Consider the following 23,813-nt stretch of genomic DNA (forward strand, 5'->3'; position numbering starts at 1 on the left):
CCAAATTGGGGCTCTTTTCATCCAGACAGAAGGTGGCCCCAGGAACCCTCCCTCCTATTCCTTACCACAGGTGTCCTTCCCCCGTGGCTACCTCCTGTCCAGCCCCAGCACTCCCCTCCTCTCTCGCCCCTGTTCTCACCTACCTGAACGCCCTGTTTTGTCCTTTCCATCCATCTAAACCTGGCCCAGCTCACGGCCTGTCCCCTCCTAGGGGCTGGAGACTCCTGCAGGACACAAGAGTTCTCAATTATTCCCTGGGTCTCCTCTCTGCTTCCACAATGGTGGGAGTGCCCTGAGGTCAGGGGCCCTTCCTCCCCTCCCCTCCCCATCCCAACAAACTGGCCTCTCTCAGCCCTAATACCTCTACTCTGAGTCCTGTTAAATAAAGTCAATGAAACACCATCTTCCAAAATTAAAGTTTATTTTAATTTCACAAAGAAACCACCAATCTCTGAATTACATGAAGGACATGACTGAGAGAACTGTAGCCTGTAGCTACAGCCTGGCACTTAAGAAACCGTGGCACTCTGCCTCCGGAGGGCCGTGGCCTCCAAGTAGCTGGGCTGGCCACGGCCTTCCATGACACTTTGGGGACACATTCTCCAACCAGTTACAATTCATCCGATTTGGTTCAACACTGAGTCAGGAAAGTGGGTCAATAGCCAGATTCTGGCCCATTGCATTGAAAAGACGTTAATTTACCTCTATAGCATTTTGTAAACAGTCATAAAAGTAGGCTGCTCTACACCAGGAGATGATGAGGGCAGACAGTGGGCAGCCAGGGCTGGACAGGGAGGGGGCTCCATGAGGGCAGCACCCGGCACACACACTAGGTGCTCTATAAATGTTTATGGAAGAGGGAGAAATGCGTTTCTCTTCCCCTCAGCCCCTCACCCCCCCAGCAGCAGCATGGGCATCATCAGCACAGAAGACAAGCCAATTTTGGTCACAGAGCCACAAGCAGGCGGGCAGCCTCGGGAGCAGGTCTGGGGGTGGGGGGCAAAAAAGACCATCTTCCCAGCTTGGCCCTGGCAGACGGCACCATCTGGGCAGGGGTAGGGACGGCACAGCCCATGCCAGGTCTGGGCATCTCTAACTGCCAAGCACAGGAACACAAGCCGGGGAGGGGGCTTACGATGCTTTATCTTTTCCCATAAAATGGAGGGGGGAGGGAGGCAATTCTCAACAACAGCTTGGGCTGAAAGGCCCGTGGGGCAGGAGAGAATCCACTGTGCCCGTGGTAGAAAATGGCTTTGCAGGCTCTCACACAAGGCAGATGGATGGACTGGGACTGGACAGGAGAAACATGGCCCAACCAACCAGATCCTAAGCCAAACACAAAGCCCCTGCCGGCCTGTGGCACTCGGCTGTCAGACCTCTGTTTTCCCAGCTCTCCTGGGGGCCGCCTCAGCCCACCTCCTCCCTGCTCCCAAGCCACAGGCTTGGAGACAAGCCTCATGTTCGTCCTAACCCAGCTTAAGGCTTGTCTGACGTTAATTAGTTTTCTTTTTAATTAAAATTACCTGAGCAGAGATTTTATCAGATTTTTTAAAGCAGAACACACAGAACTATACGAGCTAGTAATATCTGAAAAAAAAAGCAAGAACAAAAACCGCCAAGAAGGCAAAGCAGAGCCCGGGCCTCGGGCTGAGCCCCCAAAGCTGCTCCCCAGCAGCTGGTACCAGCAGGGGCTGGCCGAAGGCACACCCGCATGTGCAGAGCCCGGGCCTCGGGGCTGGGCCCCCAAAGCTGCTCCCCAGCAGCTGGTACCAGCAGGGGCTGGCCAAAGGCACACCTGCACGTGCAGGCTGGGGGCCTGACTGGGTGGTTAGAAATCCTAATGGCAAGAGATGACTGAGCGTGTCTCTGAGGTCCCCCCCAAATCTCCAGGTAAGTGGATGAGAAAGAACCAGCGGACTGGGTGAGAGCGCCCAGAGAGGGCACCAGGAGGTCACTAAGGAAGTCTCCCATGGCAGGGAATACCAGCCACAGCCTTCCCCTCTGGGTCTCAAGAGGCTGGGGGCATCAGGACCCTCGCATTCCAAACCATGATCTGGAGAGGTGTCCAAGCCAGGCACGCAGGGGGCAGGGGGCAGAAGGCAGAGCGAGGCAGATGACGGGCCCCAAGACCACAGCCCTGGAGGTGAAGCCCATGAACCCCCCAGCGATAGAGTAGCCCCTCTCTTATTACACCACTAAACCCCCCCCAAGCCAAAAATCAACTTGTGTCCTGCTGACTGGCCCAGAAAGGATAGTTTCAGAAAATAAAGCCTCCCAGCGAGGAAGCTATGTCTGGGGAAGGCCTGGTTGGTTAGCCTCCCCTGAGTTGTTCCCAAGAAATCAGACCTGCTTGGACCTCCCTTGTGGCCAGCCTTTGTAAACATGGAGAGAGGGGGCCTTGCTGCTGGCCTGGGCCACTGGGCAATAGGGGATGAGGAGCTATGGGGCCAGGGCTGAAGGCCACTGCGGAAGAGGGGTCCATAGGGAGGGCATGGATGGGCACACGGGACAGTCAGGTCTGCAGCTAACAGGTATGAGAAGCCAGAAACTTTTAAAACAGCAGCCCACCCCCACTCCCCAACACACACACACACACACAGACGCTGATGACTGATATAAAATTCTTCCCGTAACAAGATGATCATTAAATTGTCTTATCTTATAGGTGCTTGGCACCAAGAACTAACAATGGTATCATGATACCAACACGGTCCATAGCTGTCCCTGCACCACTCAGCAGGAACCCACCACCAGAGACCCTTTGGGGAAGGAACCCAAGCCAGAAGGCCCCCTCTTGAGGCTGCCCGAAGGTGGGCCCAGGCTTCACCGACCTCAGCGAACAGCTGCTGGTCAGGCTGCGGGGCAGATGTCGGCCCCACCCTGGTCCCCCGGCCCCGCAGGCCCTGCGTCTGTGTGGCTGTTAGCACCCATTCTGGTTTTTGGTTGCTGCCCGCCTGGCTTTGTGGCCGCCGCCACCTTATTTCTGAGCTCTGATCTCAGCCAGCCTCTGGAGACACGACTGCGCGGCCGTCATGGAAAGGATCAGGGTGACCGTCCGTTTTCCCACCCGGTAGAAGCCATAGCACATCAATCCAAAGAAGGCAGCTTTCATGACAAATCTGGACACCTTGCTAGAGATGGACGGGGGAGGAACGCTGGAAGACAAAGGCGAGAAGAGGCAGGCTTAGTGTCCAGCTCCGCTGGTGGCCGGCCAAGCCGCTGATCCCTTTCACTCCATGCAGGTTTTCTGTACACACAGCCCATCCCGCACATGCCCAGGTGACCTTGGGACTTCCCGGCTCCTCACTGGCAGGAGCCTGGCCTTCGAGGCCTCCACAGCTGCTCGGCCCCTCTGCCTCTGCTCAGACTCTCTCTCCTTCCCCTTACAGCCTCCCCTGCTGTAAGCAGACCCTCCCTGCTTCCTCTTCTGTAAAAAGAGGAAATTGGCCTCAATGGTCCTGCAGGTTCACCCTGCCCTCAATCTAGATCCTCTGATCCCTCATCAATCCCCAACCCTTGGTCACACCCCTAACCTTCCCTGAAGGAAGGGCCTGGTGGGCTTGAACCACACAGGTCTGGGGAGTGAGTAACTGATGAAGAATGAGTGCCGGCCCATCGTCGGCTGGCCCCAGAAGGCTCAAATGGCAGGATGAGTCAGGCTAAGGATGTGGCTGCATAGGCAGCTCTCAGTGAGTTTTCATGGGGGCCTGTATAGCCAAGGAGGGAAGGAAGGGGAGAGTCAGAGAGAGACAGACAGACACCAAGAGAAAGGGAGTGAAAGACAGAGAGAGCAGGGGCCCAGGGTGATACGACACAGGCTTAAGAAAAAGCAGCACATTCGGATGGTGACTGTGGGGGGCTCACCTCATGATCTCCTGGATGTTTAAGTCTGTGCTCCAGTTTTTCTCGATGCCAGGGACGTGGCCCATGCCCACCACGCCGACCACCACAGAAGGGATGCTTTTCCTGGGCTCAGCTGAGGGACAGGGAGGAGGGAAGTGAGGCCTCCTGTACCTCTGTCCATCCCAGGGGATAGGAAGGGCTGCTTCAGCAGAGAGCTTGGAGCACTGAAGTTACTGGGACTCCCAGGGGTCCCAGCTCCAAGGATGGGCCCCCTGAGGGGACTCACCTTTGCCTGACAAGGTCACCTGGGGGCTCTCACATATCTCCCCGGCACATAATTAATTATAATACCCAGGGCATTTCCACCCTTGGTCCTCTCCAGAACCCCCTCCCTCATGCATCCTCCACCAGCACCTCCAGCCACTGTTCTCTGTCAACATTAAGGGCCTATTACATGTCAGGCAACCTGCTAAGTAAGCACTGGGGACACAAAGAGAGGTGACAGTCCCTGCCTCCAAGAACGCGGTCCGCGGCAGCCTGGCTCTCCCCCTCAGGGCTCAGCACACAGTGGGAGTGACGCCAGCCTCCCTCCCTGCCCACGCGCACAGTAGGCCTCACCTTCAGAAGCGCGGGGCAGCTCCAGCCGCCTGGCCGCCTGCCGCAGCATGTAGGTCAGGTAGATGTCTCTCTCCGAGACGATGGTGCGATGGAGGTCGGGAAACTCGCCGATCATCTCGGCCATCATCTGCTCCAGAAGGTCCTTCTGCTTGCATTTCTCCACGTCATCCTTGCTGAGAGAGCCAGAGAGTGGGGGGGGCTGCTGGGGACACCCACCCTGAAGCGCGGGCTCCCCGTGGCTCCCCGCGCCCTCCAGGCCCAGCCACCTTCACTATCGGGGGACACAAGGCCCGGGGCTCCCTGCAGCACCTGGAAGGAGACCAGGCCCTGAGAACTTCGCTTTACTCATCTCTCCGTGACCCTGTTCTGGCCTCTCCTTCCTTTTCTCCCTTCTACATAAACATCTTCAAAGGGCAAAAGGACCTGCTGGTCCGGCCCCCAAGAGAAGACGGAGCCAAAGCTGCCTCCCAAGGCCCTCGTCCATGGGGCTGGAAGTCCAAACTCTCCGAGCATTGCCCCTGGGGGGACCCTGGGCCTCAGTTCCCTCCCCTGTAAAACGAGGGCCTCTGAGCAACCTGTGAAGCAGGTTCTCAGATCTGGGAGCAGCAGCGAGGGCCAAGTGGATTCACGCCTCGGCCTTGATTCAAGCAAAGCCATGGGAACATGGGAAGGTGATTCTGCTGAAGGCTGACAGGCCGGCTCTCTGGTTCTTGGATCAGGCAGAGGGAGGCCAGTCCCTGGGCACAGCGACGGGTCTGAACGTGCTGTCCCTTCTCTCCCAGGCTCTGAGGACCTCCAGGGTACCAGCTGGGATGAAGGAGCCAAGGGGACATGGGGGACGAGCGGTGGGGAGGAAAGCATGTGGTGGCTCTGATCCCCGAGGCCCTTCCCTGCTTAGGACACCATCCCTCAGAAATGACCTGTCAGGCGCCTTTCATTCTAGGCCAACTCTGACTCCCCAGGCTCAGCTAGGGCTGGACTACAAGTAACCAGAAGCATGATTCTCTGAGTGCTGGGGTGGGGGGCAGCCAGCCAGAGGGACACCCCTAGCTCAGGCCCCTTCCCAGCCCCGCCCCAGCCAGCCTGGACAAGAGACCTGCTACTGCAAGGCTGCAGGTCTGGCCATGTCAGAGACGAAGGTCACCTGACTAACAGGTAGGCGAAGGTCTGGCCCCGAGGTCACCACAGCCTGACCTTGGGCTCAGGGCATCCTCAGAACTACAAAAGAAGATGGAAGTCATCGAGGTGTGTTGCCCACACGACAGAGCCAGGCACCCCCTGACAGTCGTGAGCTCTGAGCTCACAGCCTCAGAAGGCCGCACATCCCGCGTGTGAAGAAGCACTCTGCTCTCTCCTTCCTGTAGCCCGGCCCAGCGTGTGCACGGGGACGGTGTGGGGGGCCCATGCGATCCTTATGTGCCACCCGCCCTGTGCGCGGAGGCCAAAAGCACCCACTGGGCCCCAGAGGGGCTATGTCCATGAAAGGCGGGCAGCAGTCACCACCCTGGCTCTAATTTTGGGATGGGGTGAAATGGAGGCGCTTCCCACATGCCAGGTGAATGAACAAGTGACCCAGACCCTGGGGGAGCCCACGGAGGTCGCTGGGCCGTGCATACCTGATGGGGTCTGAGAGGAAGCACAGGCCCCAGGCCAGCTTCACCTTCTGCCAGAAGGAAAGGGCCGCAATGGCTCTCTTGAAAGTCACTGGGATGGGCCTGTCCCCAAGATGGAACTTGCAGAAAGGTACTTTACTGGCCTGCAACAGAAGTGGGTGGGGGTCAAGGGGCATGGCCAGTGCCTGGAGAGGTGGGCTGGGGCCCAGACCTTGGCCGGCCAGGGCGCATGTGTGCTTTGTGCCAATTCTCCTGCTGCCTTCTCTTAGGCAATTTTAGATTTCGCAAGTAAATGATATTCTGTGTTTCCTGTGGTCTTTTTCTTAAGAAAAAGCTATTTCACAACAAAAACACAGAGCTCTATTCATCACAAAACAGGGTAGGTGGAGAAAGAAGCAGGGGGAGGGGAAGGAGATAAGAAGAGGGAGGAGGCCAGGCCTGGGGGGATGGGACACTCCCCCTCCTCCTGGGGGCCAGCTGCTAGGTTTCCATCTGCCCCTCCTCCCAAAGGAGACAAAGGCAGCCTAGGGTTGGGGGACGTAGGGGACACCGTGGGTGGCTTGCACTGTGACTTAGGAACAGGCCTCCATGAGGCTCCCTGGGCTGACGGGGGGCCTTGTTCCAATGAATTCTCAACTTCCCCAAAACAGTCTTGGGGGGAGGGGTCAAAATGGAAGGCTCAGCTCTGCAGAGAAAGGGAGAGCCGGCCAGGGCTCAGGAAGGGACTTCACGAACATAGTCTGAAAGCCCACCCCTCCCGGCTCTCGGCAGGCACTCAGAGGCCCCCTCCTCTCCCTCACTGGACCCCAGCACCCCAGGGTGGAGGGCTGCACTTACCTCCTTGAAAGCCTCTCTGAATTCGCCCCCGGGGGCCATCCCCAGCTGCTCAGTGATGTGGGCCGACACCTTCAAAAGGAGCATCTGCATCAGGCCTGACATGACTCCGTTCTGGAGACAAGAGGGAGGCGGCCTGTTAGATGGTGGAGCGCCAGGCCTCTGCTCAGCCCTGGCTCTCCCCTGCCCCCCAAGGGCACAGATGGCACACAGCTGCTGCTTGTGAAGGGACCCGGCAGGTCACCGAGGAACTGGAAGGGCAGGGAGAGGGCTGGCTTTCTGGGAGGGAGAGATTGGGTGAAGGTCTAACGATAATGGGCGAGGGGAGAGTCAAAGTCCAGACATGGAATCAAGGTTGGAGGGGCGGCAGGACGTGTCTCGAGCAAGGGGAGGGGAGGGTGGGGCCTTCACTGGGAAGGAGCAAGACGGGCTAGGGCCTGGCCGGAGGGGCCCAGGAAGAGATGCCCGGCGGCAATGATGGCAGTGTTGGGCAGAGTCTGAGCTGACCCTGGGAGGATGGTGATGCCATCGCACCATGCCCAGGCCCTCAAATACTGACTCATGAACAATGACAAGTTTACCATCCAAAATTAAATACGGGCCACGGGCAACGTTGCCCCAACAAACACAGGAGGTCCCCAGGAGACCTGCACAGGCTTCCCGACTCCAGCTTGGCTCTGCCCAGTGCCCCAAGGCCACCACCAGCCACCCCCCCCACCCCAGCCACAGGACTCGGCCCTCTCCTGTGTGTCAGGGCCTTCCAGAGACAGTCACACTCAGTGTAGTCAGGCGCCCAGCTTGCAGTGTTCAAAGGGGGAACAGCCACAACCACATTTGCCAACTGAAGCCTCAGCTCCACACCCCAAGCATTTTGTCTCCTTATCTGTGTAAACGCTGAACCCCCTGACAGAATGTCGCCCCCTGGAGGGCAGGCACTGTCCCCATTTTCTCTGCATCCCCAGCACCGAGGCTAGGCACAAGGTGGTGCTAAGAAGTGCTTGCCAATTGATGTGCAAGGGTAGGCAGAGGGCCTGGTGATCTCATGTGGAGACAGAGGACACTTTTTCTGGTGTTGGGAACCGACAGGGAAAAGGTGCAGGCCTGAAGGCCTGCCGGCCTTGTCCCATGACCTCCTGCGTGGTCAGCAGGCCCAGGTGACCAGGACTGACAATGACGCTCAGTCTGTTTGGAAGAGGATTCCCTACAGGAAGGTCCTCTCTATGTCCTCCCAAAACCAAGTGCCCAGTGACCTTCAGGGAAGGAGGGCACTCTCAGTGACCTCCCAGTACGTGGTCTCTACTTTGTCTGGAAAGCAGGGGGGGACGCCATCTGCCTAAGGGGAGGCACAGCTGGCCATCGGGACATGGGTGAATCAGGAAAGTATAGAGGACAATATACTGAAAGCCCTGGAGCGTCCATGGGGGAACATGGCAGCAGAGCTGGGCCAGAGGATGGACAGGAGGCTGAGGAGGGCATGGAGCTGGCCCAGCCACTTCAAGCATCAGGACTGCAAAGGGAAAAAAGGGAGGCCCAAGTGAAGGCTTGGTCTGGGAGCTAAGACAGGACAGCAGGGCTGGAACTGAGGGGGCAGATTACGGATGCTGGGAGACCAGGCCAAGAATCAGAGCACAGGGCAAGATGGCACTGAGGGACCGTCAGAAAGGGGCTTGAGGGCCTCTCCTCCTCCTGAGGGCAAAGGGCACCCAGGCCTGGAGATGAAGGGTCTTCTGTGCGCAGCCCAGTTTCTGTTGAGTGCTAGCAGATGAAAAGAATGGGACAGGAAGGTGAGCTTGTAAATGACAGAAACAGGCACCATACAGGCATGGGGAGAAGGGGGCAGAGGGAGTTCTTGACCAAGTTGGGGCACAGAGAAGATCACAGGAGATAAAACAAATCGAAAGGCTTCTGCACAAACAAAATCAAGACAGTTACAATGAGAAGGGAAACGGGCAGGCAGGAAAGAAAACAGCCCTTCGAGCAAACAGGAGCCCGTACCAGTGGTCTGATGTCGAGCATATCTAGGGGATGCATTTAAATCAGTCACAGGAGCTGTTCCCCAGAGGTGAAAGGTCAAAAGATACAAACCAGCAGTTCCCAAATGAGAAAAGCCAGCCCTCACCGAGCACAGAAAGGTGCTTCTGATCACCCTTGAGAGAAGGCGTGTGTAGCTGGCTCGAAGCCCCACCATCCACCCGGCCAACAGCGGGCGCGCCATGGGCGTAGGTGCCGTGAGCACAGGCCCACAGATGCCCCGCCGGAGGCCCACGGCACTGACCTAGGCAGTTCCTAACCCAGAGGTGCCACCGTGCGGCGTGTTCTGTGTGCCAAAGACACCAGCAGCATTTCTGTGTTAGAGCAAAGAACTGGGAAAGAAGGGAGAGGCCCTGCAGGATGCACCGTGGCACAGGCTGGAACAGAAGACCACCGTGGTCTAAGACGTAATGAAAGAGAAGTTTCTGAGAGAATGAACTGGGGGCGGCTGAGCTGGAAGATACCGATCCCAGACAAGGAAGAGCTGGAAAGCATTGCGGGAGGTGGGGAGGAGGGGAAGAGGGTGTGCGCCAGGGAAACTGTGAAAAGGAAAAGCCCAGGAGAGAACAGAAGGCAGGTCCGAGGGCTCGACGCCTTCCTTTGGAACAAGCAAATAAGCTGAATGAGCCATTCAACATGGCCCACTTTCTGTTCTTTATTTAAGGAAACATCCCTGCTTGCTGGTGTCTGCCAGGACCAGAATAACAAAACCACACATTTAATACAAACACCACCAGCAGTTGGGGTAAGACTGGGGGGGGGGGGGGGAAGGGGAAGGGGGGGTTCACTCCAGTAGAGCAGACAGGGACAGAATCACTGGGACGAGGGGCTGCTGGAGGCTGCCACAGAATTGGCCAAGGCCCACCTAACGGGGTTTCAAAGAGGGGCCGTAGGCCTGGCCAGCTGCTCCCCCAAGTAGGGTGGCAGGAGGGTGCTGAGGTGCTCCCCTCATGCAAGACTAATCCCCCCATGGCAGAGCCTGGGCTTAAGGGGAAGGCCTATCCAAACACGGGGGTGACAGGGATCTGGCAGCTCCACCGGGACTCTGGAGGGCCCACTCCCAGGGCCAGGTGCCAGGGTCATCATGGGCAGGGGCTCTGATGATCTGGGGCCCGAGGCCTGTCCTAGAAGGCCCCAGTCCAGACCCACCCATACAGACTCCCTGCATCAGGCACCTTGCCTACACAGTTTCCTGTCACCCCAATGCCTGCCTCCCCACGCCCTACATGGGATCATGGGCCGCTGAAGGCCTGGGATGGGCAGTGCCAAAGGCCCGAGGCCCAGAGGAGCTACCTTGGGAGCCATGGGCTGGTCCCTGGGTGGCTCTGAGTCCCCCTGCTGTGTGAGCCCCTTGCTTCCTTTCAGACACAGCTCAAGCATCACCTCCTTCCCTGGGACATCCCCAGGTCCCACAGCTTCTCCCAGCCACATGGTCTCCCTGACAGCTCGTGGAAGGCAGGGATTCTCATTCTCATCTCTCCCTCCAGGGCCAGCACAAAAGCTTGTGGTCACACCACAGAGACCCAAAACCCGGTCCTGGGAAGGGCTGGACGAGAGGATGCCCCTCACCCTTCCCGCGTGGCACTGCCCCCATCTCGTCCTGGAAGACTCACCAGAGGCTTTCTTAACAACAGTCTGCAGGGCAAAGGGAATGCAAGGATTCTCTTTTGGGGATGTGAGAGGTCTGCAGGCCAGGAAGTTCTAAGAGCCAAGACCCAAACACAAACTTCTCCCCTCTAAGCCTGGCGGCCTCCAATGGGACTCTGACTCAAACAAACCCGGCCTCAGACACTCCCTAGCTGGCTGACCCTGGACAAGTAACTTCACCCTGCCTGCCTCAGTCTCCTCATCTGTAAAATGAGCTGGAGAAGGACATGGCTAACCCTCCCTCTAGGATCTCCACCAAGAAAACCCCAAACAAGTTCACGGAGAGTCGGATGTGCCTGTTACTGACCATGCGGGTAGCCCTGCCACTCACGCCCTCCCGTCCCCAGACATCCTGAAGGCTCAGGGTGGTGCTCCCGGTGGAGCTAGGCTGCAGGGCCGGCCCCAGCCCAGGCTTGGCAGCGCTCCTAGCTCGCCAATGCCAGTGGCTCCACGTCCGAGAGCCGCGTGTGGCCGGCCTGCAGAGCTGGGGCTGTGCCGGCCTCTCCCACCAGCCCAGGAGCAGAGCTGTGTGGTTCTGGGCACAGCTGGAGGCACAGCTGAAGGCACCTCTGACTGCACAGTAGAGAAGATGCTCCCTGTGCAGACTGACACAGCCAACGACGGTCACTCCAGAGGCCTGAGGAGGACACACAGGGCCTCCCTGACTGGGGGGTTAGTGCTGACTGCTGGCAGACATGGCCGCTAGGTCTGTCTCAGTAATGAGGGCAGGTCCTCAGGAGTCCCTGGGGAAGGGGAGCCCCAGAAGAGAGGTCCGAGGCTGGACAGACTCCCAGCTACTCAGTGACGCCTCATCACTAAGGCCTAATTACAAGGGTGGGAGCTCGAGCTCCTCAGAATGACAGCTTAGGCCCAAGGAAGAGCCCGCTGCCCAGTGCCCGCTGTCCCTCCCTCCCCCACTGCTCTGGGGGTCAGCCCAGCAGAGCCACAGCTGGTGGGATGTCTGGGTGCGGCCGTAGCCGTCAGGGGCTCGATGGCACGAGGCCCAGGGTGCGAAAGGTCCCTGGCAGGCCCCATCTAGGAAGACGACATTCACAAGGGAGAGCCTCACACACCAAGTCCTGGGTCCAAGATGCAGGAGAGCCACGCCCAGTACCGTAAGAGCCGGGGCCTTCTTGGGCTGGGGCCCCCAGAGCAGGGATGCGGGAGCCCCGGGGGCTTCCGCCCTGGAGTACTGGGTCCCAGTCCAGGCACCAAGGCTTAAGGTGGGCTGATAAGCTGGAGACAGGTCAAGCGCAGGGGGGCAGTGCAGGGCCTTGTTTGGTTTGGCCCAAGAGCAGAGCCAGAAGCAGACCTTGCAGTGTCTCCCGACGCTGAGTCTGCTGCCGCTGGTGCACACTCCCTGGGCGATGGGGCTCCTTGGCCAAGGTTTCCGAGACACGGCTGAAGGCCCTGCCAACACGGCCCTTTGCTGTGCTCCTCGCTCCTCCACCTTCACAGGACAACAGCTCCAAGGCCCGACAGCCAGAACAAGAGACATCCAGCCAAGCCAAGAGCTGACCCTGTGGGCCGCAGCACGCTTCAGTCACTCTGCGGGGAAGTCCCCACTGCCCACTGGAAGGATAAAGGCCAGGAAGCAGCCGCTCAGAATGGCCCAAGGGGTTCGAGTGACCTAGCCAACTGAGATCGGGGACTGGTGTGTGCCACCTTCTGTACAAGTCTCAGCCGATCACAAGCACCAGGGAGAAAATTAACATGCACCCTGTGCCCAATGCAGCCTGCGGCCCGGGCCTCTGTTCTTTGTATCCTGGATCTCAATGGGGGGCTGCCTATCATCCTCAGAAGAGCCCCATCAGATGGGGGTAAGGGGGCAGGGAAACGGAGGGACAAGCTCTGGCCCAAGGAGGAAAGGAAATGTTACTGTGTCTCAAGAAATGGTAGATGTGACGGAAGCAAGAGGCACCAGGCTGCATGACCCTGGGTAAGTCACTGCAACTGTTCTTTCAACTGTAAAAAGGGGCCAAAGACGGCACCTCCCTCCAAGGGTCGTCTGTAAAGTGCTCAGCACGGGCCAGCACATAATAGGCACCCTATAAATGGCCTCTGTGAAGAGGAGGCGAAAGAACCCAGGACACACACAATGCCTTCACTAAGAAGGGACAGAACAAAAACAAAGCCTCAAGATGGGGGGGTGGGGCAGCGCAGGGCTGGGGGGGGTGGGGAGGGCAAGGCTGGGGGGCCAAGGGCCTCTCTGCTGCCCCCGGGCCCCGGCCTCGGCTTGAAGGAGGGTGCCGCTGGGGCCAGCAGGCAGCAGAGGCAGCCCCCAAGAGAGGAGAAGGGCGTGGGAGGGAGAGGCGGGGGCCTGTTTCTGCAGAAGTTACGGAGCGTGGAGCTGAAGGGCTCTGAGAGCGGCCACGGGACCAGCGGGGGCCACACTGTGCGCCGAGCCTTTCTCGGCAACGCGAGGACCTCAGACGGTGCCAAAGGACTCAGGACGGAAATGCCCCCCACCCCCAGAGGACCGTCTCTCTCTCAGTTTCCCCTTTTGTTCTGATTCATCTTTCACTCCACGTGTGATCACACACACAGCCTGTATCAGTCTGCACGCCCTCCTGGGGAGGGGGAAGCGGAGAAAAATTTAGAACTCAAAAGCTTATAAAAGCAAGTATTGAAAACTAATAATGGATAAAATCTTAAAAAGAATAAAACAGCCCAGGCCGCGCCAGCCCGCCGTCGCTGGTGGCCACAGGGCACCCGGGTTTCAGACACGTTAGACATCCTCTCTAACCCTGCGGTCGAGACGGGTCGGCCTGACTATCACCGTGTCCCAGGCCCTGTCCGATGGTTCAATGTGAGAAATGGATGGGATTCGCCAGTGAAAACGATGCAAAGGGCACGGCACCGCGGGGGGCCCTTCTCAGGCAGCCCAGCGCTCCCGCGGGGAGGGGCTCCCACCTGCTTGACGGCTTGCTGGAGCTTTTCCAGGTTGATCTCCTTGGCCTCCTTCAGCAACGTCTTCTCATCCATCTTCAGCATGGAAACTCTGTACTGGCAAAGCTCCACCACGACCACATCTGGCTGCACCTCCTGGATGGTCTGGCAAGAGAGGAACAGAGGGCAGTGACTCAGTGGGCCCTTCCAAAGACCCTGCTCAGTGACTGCCCCCCAGCATGGGCACACGGCCCACAGCGGGTGCCCGGGGCGGGCATCGGCAACTCCCTGGGGGCCACTGAGGGCCAACGTCCCACCATGCCCGGGTCGTTGACTTTAATGCTTGTTACCTCATGGAACCCTGGGTTTAATGTCTCGGGGAAGGTTCCTTCCACAGCTTTCTCGTCAGCTCTTTTCTAACCTTTTCCTCTAGTACTGATCATTCCTATATAAGCACATTTTTAACTCAGCTTCTTAGTGGTGACATTCTTTTTCTGTTTCTTTGCTCACTTCCTGGCTTTAAAATGTGTGCTGGGGCTGGGGCCGGCCCCCGCCCACTTCTGGGGGAAGCTTTGGGCTGATTCTGCCACTAATTTTGGGGAAGCACTGAAGCTCATGTTACTGCAGGCTCCAAGGCTCAGTGCAGGGTGGGCACCGGCAAGCTTTCAGTGCTCCCAAAGTGGGTGGATTTGGGGCAAAGCCTGACTGCTGCGCCCCCGGAATGGGCTGTGTACGTTCCTGGGCTGGGCCCTGTCACCAAGCACTGAACCCGCCAGTTAGGTCTTAATGACAACTTTGGGACCTGACCCTGGGCACAGGGATGGGCTTCTCCCCTGGTCATGGCTGCCTCCCTCTCCTTAAAGGGCCCTTGTGTTAGACCTCACCCTTATTTCCAAGGAGAGGCCCCTCTAGCGGAGTTCTAAAGGTGCCCAGGGTCCCACCTGGCCAGAGAGCCAGTCTGGTGCCTTCCCGGACCCAGGCTGCCTGCGCTGATGCTTTCAGACCAACAGAGGGCACCCACATCAGGGCACTGCGGGCCTGTCACTGGCTCAGCTTCAGAAGGATGGACCCCAGGAAACAGAGAGGCCCAGAGGGGATGCGAGGTGGCAGATGTGCCAGCCATGACTGTCATTCAGAACAGGAACATGGACAGGCATTTATTAAGCACCAGCAAGTGTGATCTCCTCTGACAACAAAGCAGGACAGCATCCCTATCCTGTAGCAAGCCCCCACCTCCCCAGCAGCAGGAGTGCAGGAGCACACAGGCCTGTGGGCCTGGGCAGGGGCAGCTGCGGCCTGAGAGCGCCCAACGTGCCTCCTCTGGCCCCAGCCCTGCTCCTGAGCCATGGGAGAGGCAGGTGCCAGGGACTCCCAGGAGAACTGGAGAGAAGGGAAGATCCCCACGGGGTCAGGACTAAAGCTACCTGCCCACTGCCCGCACTTTGATCCGACAGGGCTGGTACTACCAGCAGCAGCACAGAAGGGGGGCTTTGGGGTGCCTCCCATGACGCCTGCCTGCTTGGAATAACCTCTTCCTCCCCCTGCCTCATCCGGGCCAGCCTTCGGCAGCTTCTGAATGTTTCTCTGGGAAGATAAACGAGGGTTCTCTCAATGCCACTGTCACCTGCCGTGGGGCAGGGGCACACAGGAGGGCTGCTACTTTCATTCCAAAGGGCAAGCCTGTCTCTTCCTTTTCTTTTTCCCTCCTCCTCGGCAGAAGGTAAAGGAAGGGCTAAGCTGAGGGAAGCCACCAGAAGAGCTCTCACTAATCAACGCATGAAAGACTGGCAACTCGGGCTGAAAGGATTCCCAGAGAGCTGAAGTCTCAGCTGCAGAAAGGGCCCAGAGCCCCTGCCCGCTATGTGCATCTGCATTAGAGCTGGGTGGATGGAGGGCAGCCGAGGAAGAGAAGGCTCCACAGCTCAGCACTGTGCCAGGTGCATACACCTGTGTCCTGCATTTCCTGGTAGCGAGGCCTGGCTGTGTCTTCATGTGCGGACCAGCCCACCTTCGGGACCCATCATGACCTCTCTAGTCAGTCCCCTGGGCTCCCAAGCAAAGAGGAACAGGAGGTGCCCTGGGCACGAGGGCCCCCTTGGGGAACAGGCTGGGCCAGACACTCTTCAGGCCCTTGGCAAAGTCCCTGAGGTGCTGGGGCTCAGCAAAGCTTGCTTTTTTCTCCGTGGCCCAAACCCCCTCCCGTGGCTCCCCCACCTACCTTCACTACATCTCGCTTGCTGTCATCACTGAAGTGGGCTGTGCCCACCACATACACCTTGCTTCCTTCTTCCGTGACCAATTCTGTGACAGTGCCTGGCAGGCTGGGCTGCTTCTGTCTCTTCTTCATTTTCATCTCCAAAAGGATCTTAAAAGCATCCACGTCAGCTGTAAACAAGGTAAAAGGACCACCTATGTGGCGTCCACACACATGTGCATAAATGTTTGTCTGGGGACCACGTGGGCATCACTGCAAGGCTGGAGAGCCCCTTCCCTGCCCTCGCTCAGGCCCAACCAAGGGGGGGCACGTGCAGAGACCAGGGCAGGATGCTACTTAATCACAGCGTCTGGGGTGTTTGCTGGGCATGGCTCCCTGGTTTAAAAATCTTCATGCAGACCAAGGCCTGTTTGTGACCACTGGCCATAACCAAGATGCTGCGACCCTTTGCTTAAACAATGAGCCTAGGCAGTAAAAAAGTCAACAGCATCCGAACTCGCGCCCTTATGGTGCCAAGACCAGCAGGTGCAGCCGGTAGCTCAAGCCCTGACTCGGACAGACACGTGTGCACCGCCAACCTAAACCAGCCCATCAGAACCAAGCCAAGGACAGTCACAGGCCATCAGCTGCTCCGGGTGGGTCCCGGGCAGGAGGCCTTCACCTGACTTTCCCGAGTTCTGTCTCAGGGATTCTTTAACAGAGTCACCACACAGGGAGGGGCAGGTCCTGGGCTGGCATGAGCTTCTGGAGAGTAGGCGGGGAAGAAGAGACATGAGCCCCTGCCAGCATCCTTGCAGGAAGAGGCCCAGGCCCTTGGGACAAGGGGCAGGACACTACAAAGCCTCTAGGGCAGTGAGATACTGTCTAGCCCCTGCTCGGGCTTCCACCTCAACTCAAAATTCACGCTGGCTTTGTAGCCTGATCTCCATCTAAAGGCCGAGCCTCTAAGAGCCAATGAAGATGAGTGCCCACAGCAGCAGCAGTCTGCACAGGACAGCCCTGGGATGGCAGGCCGGGAGCCTTGGCCAAAGCTGGACAATGAATATGGCCCCCAGGGCCTTCAGGATTCTGGGCTGGAGGAGCCACCCCAGCACTCAGCATGAGAAAATGAAGGTGAAATGGTGAGTACCCTGCCCAAGGTCACCTGGGGAAGGAGCCCAGCTCCCCCGAATCCAAACCCAGGGCTCTTTCCGCAAGATCGGCAGTTCTCAAAGTACGGCCCAATGATCCCTTTCAAGGGATCGGTGAAGTCATAATAATACTATGATGCTTTAACTTTTTTTTTCCTATTTCGTTTAAAACAACTGGGGTTAAGTAACTTGCCCAAGGTTACATGGCCAGTTTTTTTGTGTGGCCGCCCCGATGCTTTAATTTTTAATGTGATAAACAGGAACAGACATAACCCACATCAACCAGAGTCCTTTGGGAGTACGAAAGATCCGGAGACCAAAAGGTTGAGAAGCACTGCACGAGCCCCTCCAGTGGGTCATCCCTGCCACACAGAGGCCCCAGCCTTTGGCTGCCTCAATGGACTCGGGCTCTCCTTCCAATTCCCCTGAAGCCTCCTCTCCAGGGCTCATCTGGAGCTCTACAGCCAGTGGCCAGCCTGCCTCCAAGACTCCTCGGCTGGACAACTTCTGGCAGAAGAAGACTGGTCCTCTACAACTGTTTCCTTCAGCCGCAGGGGCTGGCTAACTTTGGAACTACTTGTGCCTAGAGCATCAATAGTAGTAGGAAAAGTAAGTTAATGTTCTAAAGGACAACATACAGAGATTCTGGGAGTCACTGGAGACTTCTGTGGGGCCGCATTCCGACGTCCCGGTCGAAGGGACTGGCTCCTCCGCAGCCTGCAAAACAAAACAACAGTGCAGAGACGAAGCCAAGCCTGGCGAGACGTGAGCTGCTGGATTCACCTTCCTCTTGTCCCCTGCCTGAGGCTGGTGCACAGTGCCCTGGCCTCTCTGGAGGCCCCTGAACAGACACGCTGAAGCAGATGACAGAACGTGGCCCCCAGCCCAGACTGTGATGCTTGGTGGATGGCCGGAGAGCCAGCCAGGGCATCACCCCGGAAGGGCAGAGGGCAGGCACAGTGTTCACTGGCAGGCACACTCCACTGCATCTCTGGAGACCTTCCTTCCCTGTTCAGCTGTGTCTGCATCAGGAGTCGGGGAACCTCATTCCCAAGACCAAAAATGAAAAAGAGGTTTTGTTTTTTGAGCATGAGGGTCTCCTGACCCCTGACCTTCTCAAAAAGGCCCATCTCGCTCTCTGGAGATGGGACAACGCATGGTCCAGGGAAGAGGCACCAGCTGGCCAGGCTCTGCCTGCACCCCAGGGCTCCAGGCCGGGTGCCCCTCAGTTTTCACTGTTTTCCACTTTTCTTACTTCTCTCATCATAACCTCCATCATCCCTCCAAGATTCCTGTGATCTCCTGAGCAGCCGCCCTGTTTCTAGTCTTTTCGCCACACAACCACTAAGATGATCTTGCCAAGGCCAGGCTCCTGCCCAAATGTGTGCCTTCCCTGGCCCAGCACTTGAGACCCTCCACAAGCTGATTCTAGCATGTTTCCCCTGACTGCTTCCTGACTGCCCCCTGCAGCCCAGCAAAGAGAAGGCCCCACGGCTCCTGAGGCGAGGACACTTCGTGCAGTCTCAAACCTACCTCCTGGGGCTGTTCCTCCTGCATCCCGAGGGAGCTGGCTTGTGTCTCTGCTGGAGGCTGGCCTGTGAGAAGACACAGAGAGATGCAAAGGTGTGAGAAGGACCCTCTACCCAAAGGATGCCCCCCCAAAGGACCCCGACCAAGGTTGTGACCGCAGCCAGATCTGCAATGTCCACGGAGCCCAAACGACGAGGGAGGAGCCACAAGCCACGTCTGAGCTTCCCTCAAGTACAGCCCACTCACTACCTGAACAGCAGTGGCTGCTGAATGAAGCAAACTTCCAAACCCACAAGTCCTAAGCCAAGTCCCTCTCCGTGCCTGAGCCTCAGTTTCCCCATTCCTAAGACCAACGATCCCTCAGGTCCTTTGACTCTAGGGCCAGTTACCACGAGCCCATTGACAAGCATCTGCAAGGTGCCCGTGCACAGTGCTGGGAAGGCACACCATCACACTGCTGGCACAGCTGCAGAGCTGGCCCAGCCATCCCAAAGCTGCTCAGGATCCCACAGAAACCCCAAGGAAGGGGAACAGCCCCCACCTCCCCCACAACAGCACAGCCTGGTGTCGGTCGCTCTCCGTGGTACCACAGTGGAGACACAGCAGGCCCTATGCATGGCCACACAAAGGTTGGCCCCCAAGCCGGGATGGAGCGCGATCGGGTGCCAGCTCCCTCCTCGTCTCTCTCATACAGCCCAGCCCACGGAGCTCACGGACAAAGGGCACCGAAGGCCAGAAGAGCAAGACCAACCAAGGGTCAGGCCAGCAGGGCCGAGCTGTGCTTCTCCCATGCTCTCGCCCTCCAGATGCCCCTTTCTCTTCTGTCTCTGCACCACTGCTAACACTTCACACCACTCTCATTCTTTTTTCACTTTGCCAGTGCCAAGTGAACCTAGTCAGCCACAGGACTCCAAGAAACCGCTGGTCAGAGGAAGACCATGAAGTAGGAAACTTCTCCAAGAACCCAGGACTGAAGTGGGCTGCAGGGCCAAGGCAGACCCCGCGAATGGCAAGGACAAGAGGCAGACACCTGCAAGTCATAAATGCAGGGGGAGGGGGAAGAGTTGGTAGGTAAAGTGGCAGCTGAGCCATGGAACATGCCCCATTCCCCCTCCTCCCTCTGGACCTGCATTAAGAATGAGGAAAAGGCTGGTGGGAGGCAGGTTTGGCTCCTGGCTATTCCTCTGACCCCAAACCTTGTGATGAAGTCTCACCCAGAAGGCCTCACTGGACAACACAGCGACCTTCAGGCCAGAGGCCTGGGGCTGCCTGCCTGAGAGACTCCTTTCTGTCTCCCGGGCCCGAGCTCCAACGACAGCGCGTGAACATTTGCAGCCTTTGCACGCTGCCTCTGATCCTCACAACAAGCCTGGGGGGGCCCAAGGGAGGAAAGCCACCAGCCAAAGCTCACTCCATGGTCACAGGGTCACAGGCTTTCAGAATAGGGAGCAATCAGAGACACCGTCTCATCTGTACATATACCGGACCCCTAAGTCCTGGGCACAGGACAAAGCCAACCAAACACCGACCCCAGGAGTGTAAGCACGCCAAGGAGGAGAAGGCCAGCGTGAGCCAGGTGACCTCTGTGAGAGGAAGGCCAAGCCGGGCACCTCCCAGTCGGAAGCGACTTCAGAAAATGCTTCCTTCTGCCTGATTATTCGTTACCGTCAAGTCCCTATGAAAACCATCTCATGCCACACCCACCAGTCACTCAGCATCATCATCACTGTTTGTTTAGGTACCAAATGGTGTCATCTGGGGGCTTTTGTTTCCTCACCAGACACTTTTCTTGGGCACAGTCAACAGCAATGAAGTATTTTTATTTTTTATCAGGATAAGGCATGTTTCTGCAAAATAAATCTTTCTGATGTTGATATTTGGAAGAATCCTGATTAAAACATTAAAAAAATTCACTTAAAAATGGAATAATACAATCCATACTCCAACGGATCTGGATGCTCTGTCTGGTGATGCAGATGGGCCCTCGCCAGCCTGCCTGGGGCTCCCTGGCCACAGCCTTCTGCAGGGTTCCCAGACGGAGCCCATCCTTTCCAGGGTGACACCGGGCATTCCTGTCCTGGAGTAAAGCCCACTGCCACCTACTGCTCTCTATGGGATGGTGGTGACTCCTCAGAGTCTCGCATCCGGACAAGAACAAAATGCTGGCATTAAAAACACAGGCCATTAAGGGATCTTTGCAGCTTCCTGAAAGCAATCCAGTCCACTGTCCTCATCCTTTTAAATCCTGGGCTCACCTTGCTGCCCGTGCACCGCAGAGTCATGATGGGGGCAAGAGAGGGTTCTGTGTGGCTGGCTGAGGACAGAGAGGAAAGAAAGACAAAGAAAAGGCAGGGAAAGAGAGGAGCAGAAAGAGAGAAGGAGAGAGGAGCGAGAGCGGGAGAAGGAGGTTATGTGTTGATCAAGGATCCTAGCAGGAAAAATCAGTCAGCAAATCTAACCTTTTTTTTTTTGCAGGGGGGAGAGCAGGGCAATTGGTGTTAAGTGACTTGCCCAAGGTCACAGGGATAGTGAGCCTTAAGTGTCTAAGGCCGGATCTGAACTCAGGTCCTCCCGACTCCAGGCCGGCTCTCTGTTCACTGCATCCTCCTGACTCCGAGCCGGTGCTCTGTTCACTGCGTCCTCCTGACTCCGGGCCGGCGCTCTGTTCACTGCATCCTCCTGACTCCAAGGATGGGGCCCTGTTCACTGCATTCTCCTGATTCCGGGTCACTGCATCCTCCTGACTCCGGGGCCGGCGCTCGGGTCATTGCGTCCTTCTGACTCTGGGGCCGGCGCCCTGTTCACTGCGTCCTCCTGACTCCGGGCCGGCGCTCGGGTCATTGCGTCCTCCTGACTCCGGGCCGGTGCTCTGTTCACTGCGTCCTCCTGACTCCAGGCTGGTGCTCTATTCACTGTGTTCTCTTGACTCTGGGTCACTGCATCCTCCTGACTCTGAGCCGGCGCCCTGTTCGCTGCGTCCTCCTGACTCCAGGCCGGCGCTCTGTTCACTGCACCACCTAGCTGCCCCCAGCAAATCTAATCTTTAATCTAAAAACCTTACTGACCATCTGGTCCAACTTGTTCAGTTTACAAACTCAGAAGCCTGAGGCCCAAAGGCCACCCCTGCTCAAGGTGGCTCACCAGCCCCGCTCCATTTATTCCAGATCTGCTGCCTTCCTTAACTCCTCGGCGCTATGGGTTGGCAGCAGCCTCGTGCATTTGCCAAAGACAAGCAGGCTGAGTGGACCGTGACCGCTGTGCTTCACAGATAACATTGTGTTCTCCAGCCTCTGGGCCTTTATTCAGCCCCATCCCCTCCTGGAATGCCCTCACTCCATTGCCACGGACCAACTTCAAAGGCCCCTTCTCCAGGGCCAGGCTCTCCAGAGCCTTCTGTCCCCTTGTACATCAGGTTACCTGCAGCCTAATCTGCTGCCAGGCCAGGAGGCCCAAAGGCACCAGCTGTTTTACCGACTCTGTCAGAAGGCCCTGCAGACAGCAGGCGCTTAACCAATGTTTATCCCAGTGCAGTCGGGGGACATGAACTCCAGTCTAGGTGACCAGAGGACAGAATATGGACTGGCGACCACAGGCCAGGGTTCTAGCCCCAATTCCTCCACTACTGGCAGGCTGGGTGACCCTGGGGGAGGGCATCCTCTTCCTAACCTTCTGTCCTGATCTGGGCAATGGGAAAGATCTCGAAGTCAATGAAACTCCAACGTGGCCCCCTCCCCTCCCTGGCTGGCACCCACAGCAACCGAGAGGGCTGCCAGGGCCCGCCTGGCAGACACTCAGCCTGAAAGCATGTTTTCAGTCCCTGTTTTTTGACAGAAAGTAACCAACAGCTGCTGCTTCCAGGCAGAGATGGAAGGAGCTTTGTGCCAACACACCCAAACAGATCAGAATCTTTAACAAGGGGGGAGGGCCCCATCAGACTCCCTGCAGCCTGGCTGGCGTCCCACAAATGGGACGCCTGTACGTGTCCCAGAGCTCCCTCTGGCCCTGGTCCCCGCCCACCCCTCCCAGGCACTGCCCAGGTCAGGGCCTCTCTGACGGCTGGGCTCTGCCACATGTGTCCCAGAGGCCACTAGGCCCCTTCACAGTGACACAAAGGGCCTCACAAATGCCCCTCTTACACCTGCCGAGGCACAGCCGGAACAGCCCCAGCCGCTGCCATTCTAGGGCACAGCACGGGCCACGGCCCCTCCTGAAGCCCACCTGCCCCGGGAGGAGCCCGGGCCTAGAGCCGGGCCCAGGAGGGGGCCCTGGGGCAGGACCAGGGGATTCAACAGCTCCAGCGCCTCCACCAGGCGCACAGTCCTGAGGACAGGGACAGCATGGGGACTGAGCGGAGGCCCGGCTGCTCCTGCTGGGCCTGGGGCGCCACCGGCTGTCCTGAGCCTGAGAACCCTCACCCCTCCCAGACAGAGCCCAGCCCTTGTCCTCTGCTCGGGCCCTGCTGGGCCCTCCTCAGAGATGCCGGCCCAGCCTGCAGGAGGAACCCCCCCATGGGGAGAAGCAGAGGGGGGCACTGAGGCCACTGCGATGGGGAGCCCAGAGGCTGCTCCCGGGAGGGGGGAAGGGGCTGGGCTCCACTGCCCAGAGCATCTATGGAGCGCCCTCTGCGTGCCGGGAGCACTTATGGGGCACCCGCTGTGTGCTGCGAACTTATGCAGCGCCTGCTGTGTGCTGGGAGCACTTATGGAGTGCCTGCTGTGTGCTGCGAGCACTTATGCAGCGCCCGCTGTGTGCCGGGAGCACTTACGGAGCGCCCGCTGTGTGCCGGGAGCACTTATGGAGCGTCTGCTGTGTGCCGGGAGCACTTACGGAGCGCCTGCTGTGTGCCGGGAGCACTTACGGAGCGCCTGCTGTGTGCTGGGAGCACTTACGGAGCGCCTGCTGTGTGCCGGGAGCACTTATGCAGCGCCTGCTGTGTGCAGGGCCCCCTGGGCAGCCACACCTGGCCCACCACTTCACAGCTGACTAGCTCCCCCCAGGCTCCTGCTAGGATGGGGGGAGGGGAGGCCCAGGCAGCCGCCTGGTCTCGGGCCCCTCCTCCGGATGGCCCGGACCCGAGGCCCTGCGTGGGGGGGGGGGGGGGGGGCACCCCAACCCTCCCCTTACCCCAGAAGCTCCCCCAAGCCCTACGAGAAGCCGCCGCCGGCCGCTCCCTGCTCGCTGATTCCCCTTCCCCCCCCCGCCCGGACCGCCCCTGCACCGCCCCCTCCCCCGGGCCTCGGACCCGCGCCCGGCTCGGCCGCCCGGCAGCTCCCTCACCTCCGTCGCTCGCTACCTCGTCTGCTCCTGTCCGCCGCACGGGAGGGAGGGGGGAGCGCGGGACCGCAGGGCAAGCTGGGAAGGGGAGTCCCGGCCTGCAGTCCTTCCCCCGGCGGGCCGCTCCGGACCTCCGGGAGGAGACTACAACTCCCAGGCGGCAGCGCGCCGCCGGGTTCCTGGGCGCAT

General features: G+C 58.5%; 1 protein-coding gene across 1 annotated transcript; it reads right to left on the minus strand.

The window, feature by feature from the left end:
- Nucleotides 1-404: 404 nt before the first annotated feature.
- On the minus strand, nucleotides 405-23,735 carry TRABD (TraB domain containing). Its single transcript, XM_069102949.1, has 10 exons — nucleotides 23,628-23,735; nucleotides 18,354-18,415; nucleotides 17,459-17,537; nucleotides 15,694-15,860; nucleotides 13,500-13,640; nucleotides 6,912-7,022; nucleotides 6,078-6,217; nucleotides 4,462-4,634; nucleotides 3,865-3,976; nucleotides 405-3,155 (listed from the first exon to the last, which is right to left on the minus strand). The coding sequence occupies exons 2-10, from the start codon at nucleotides 18,375-18,377 to the stop codon at nucleotides 2,978-2,980; spliced, it is 1,125 nt and encodes a 374-aa protein (XP_068959050.1). The 5' UTR covers nucleotides 18,378-18,415; nucleotides 23,628-23,735; the 3' UTR covers nucleotides 405-2,977.
- Nucleotides 23,736-23,813: the final 78 nt, after the last annotated feature.

This window comes from Petaurus breviceps, unplaced genomic scaffold (assembly GCF_028583685.1).
Source record: "Petaurus breviceps papuanus isolate PSGF00001 unplaced genomic scaffold, PetGlider_PUasm1.0 558, whole genome shotgun sequence".
Lineage (NCBI taxonomy): Eukaryota > Metazoa > Chordata > Mammalia > Diprotodontia > Petauridae > Petaurus > Petaurus breviceps.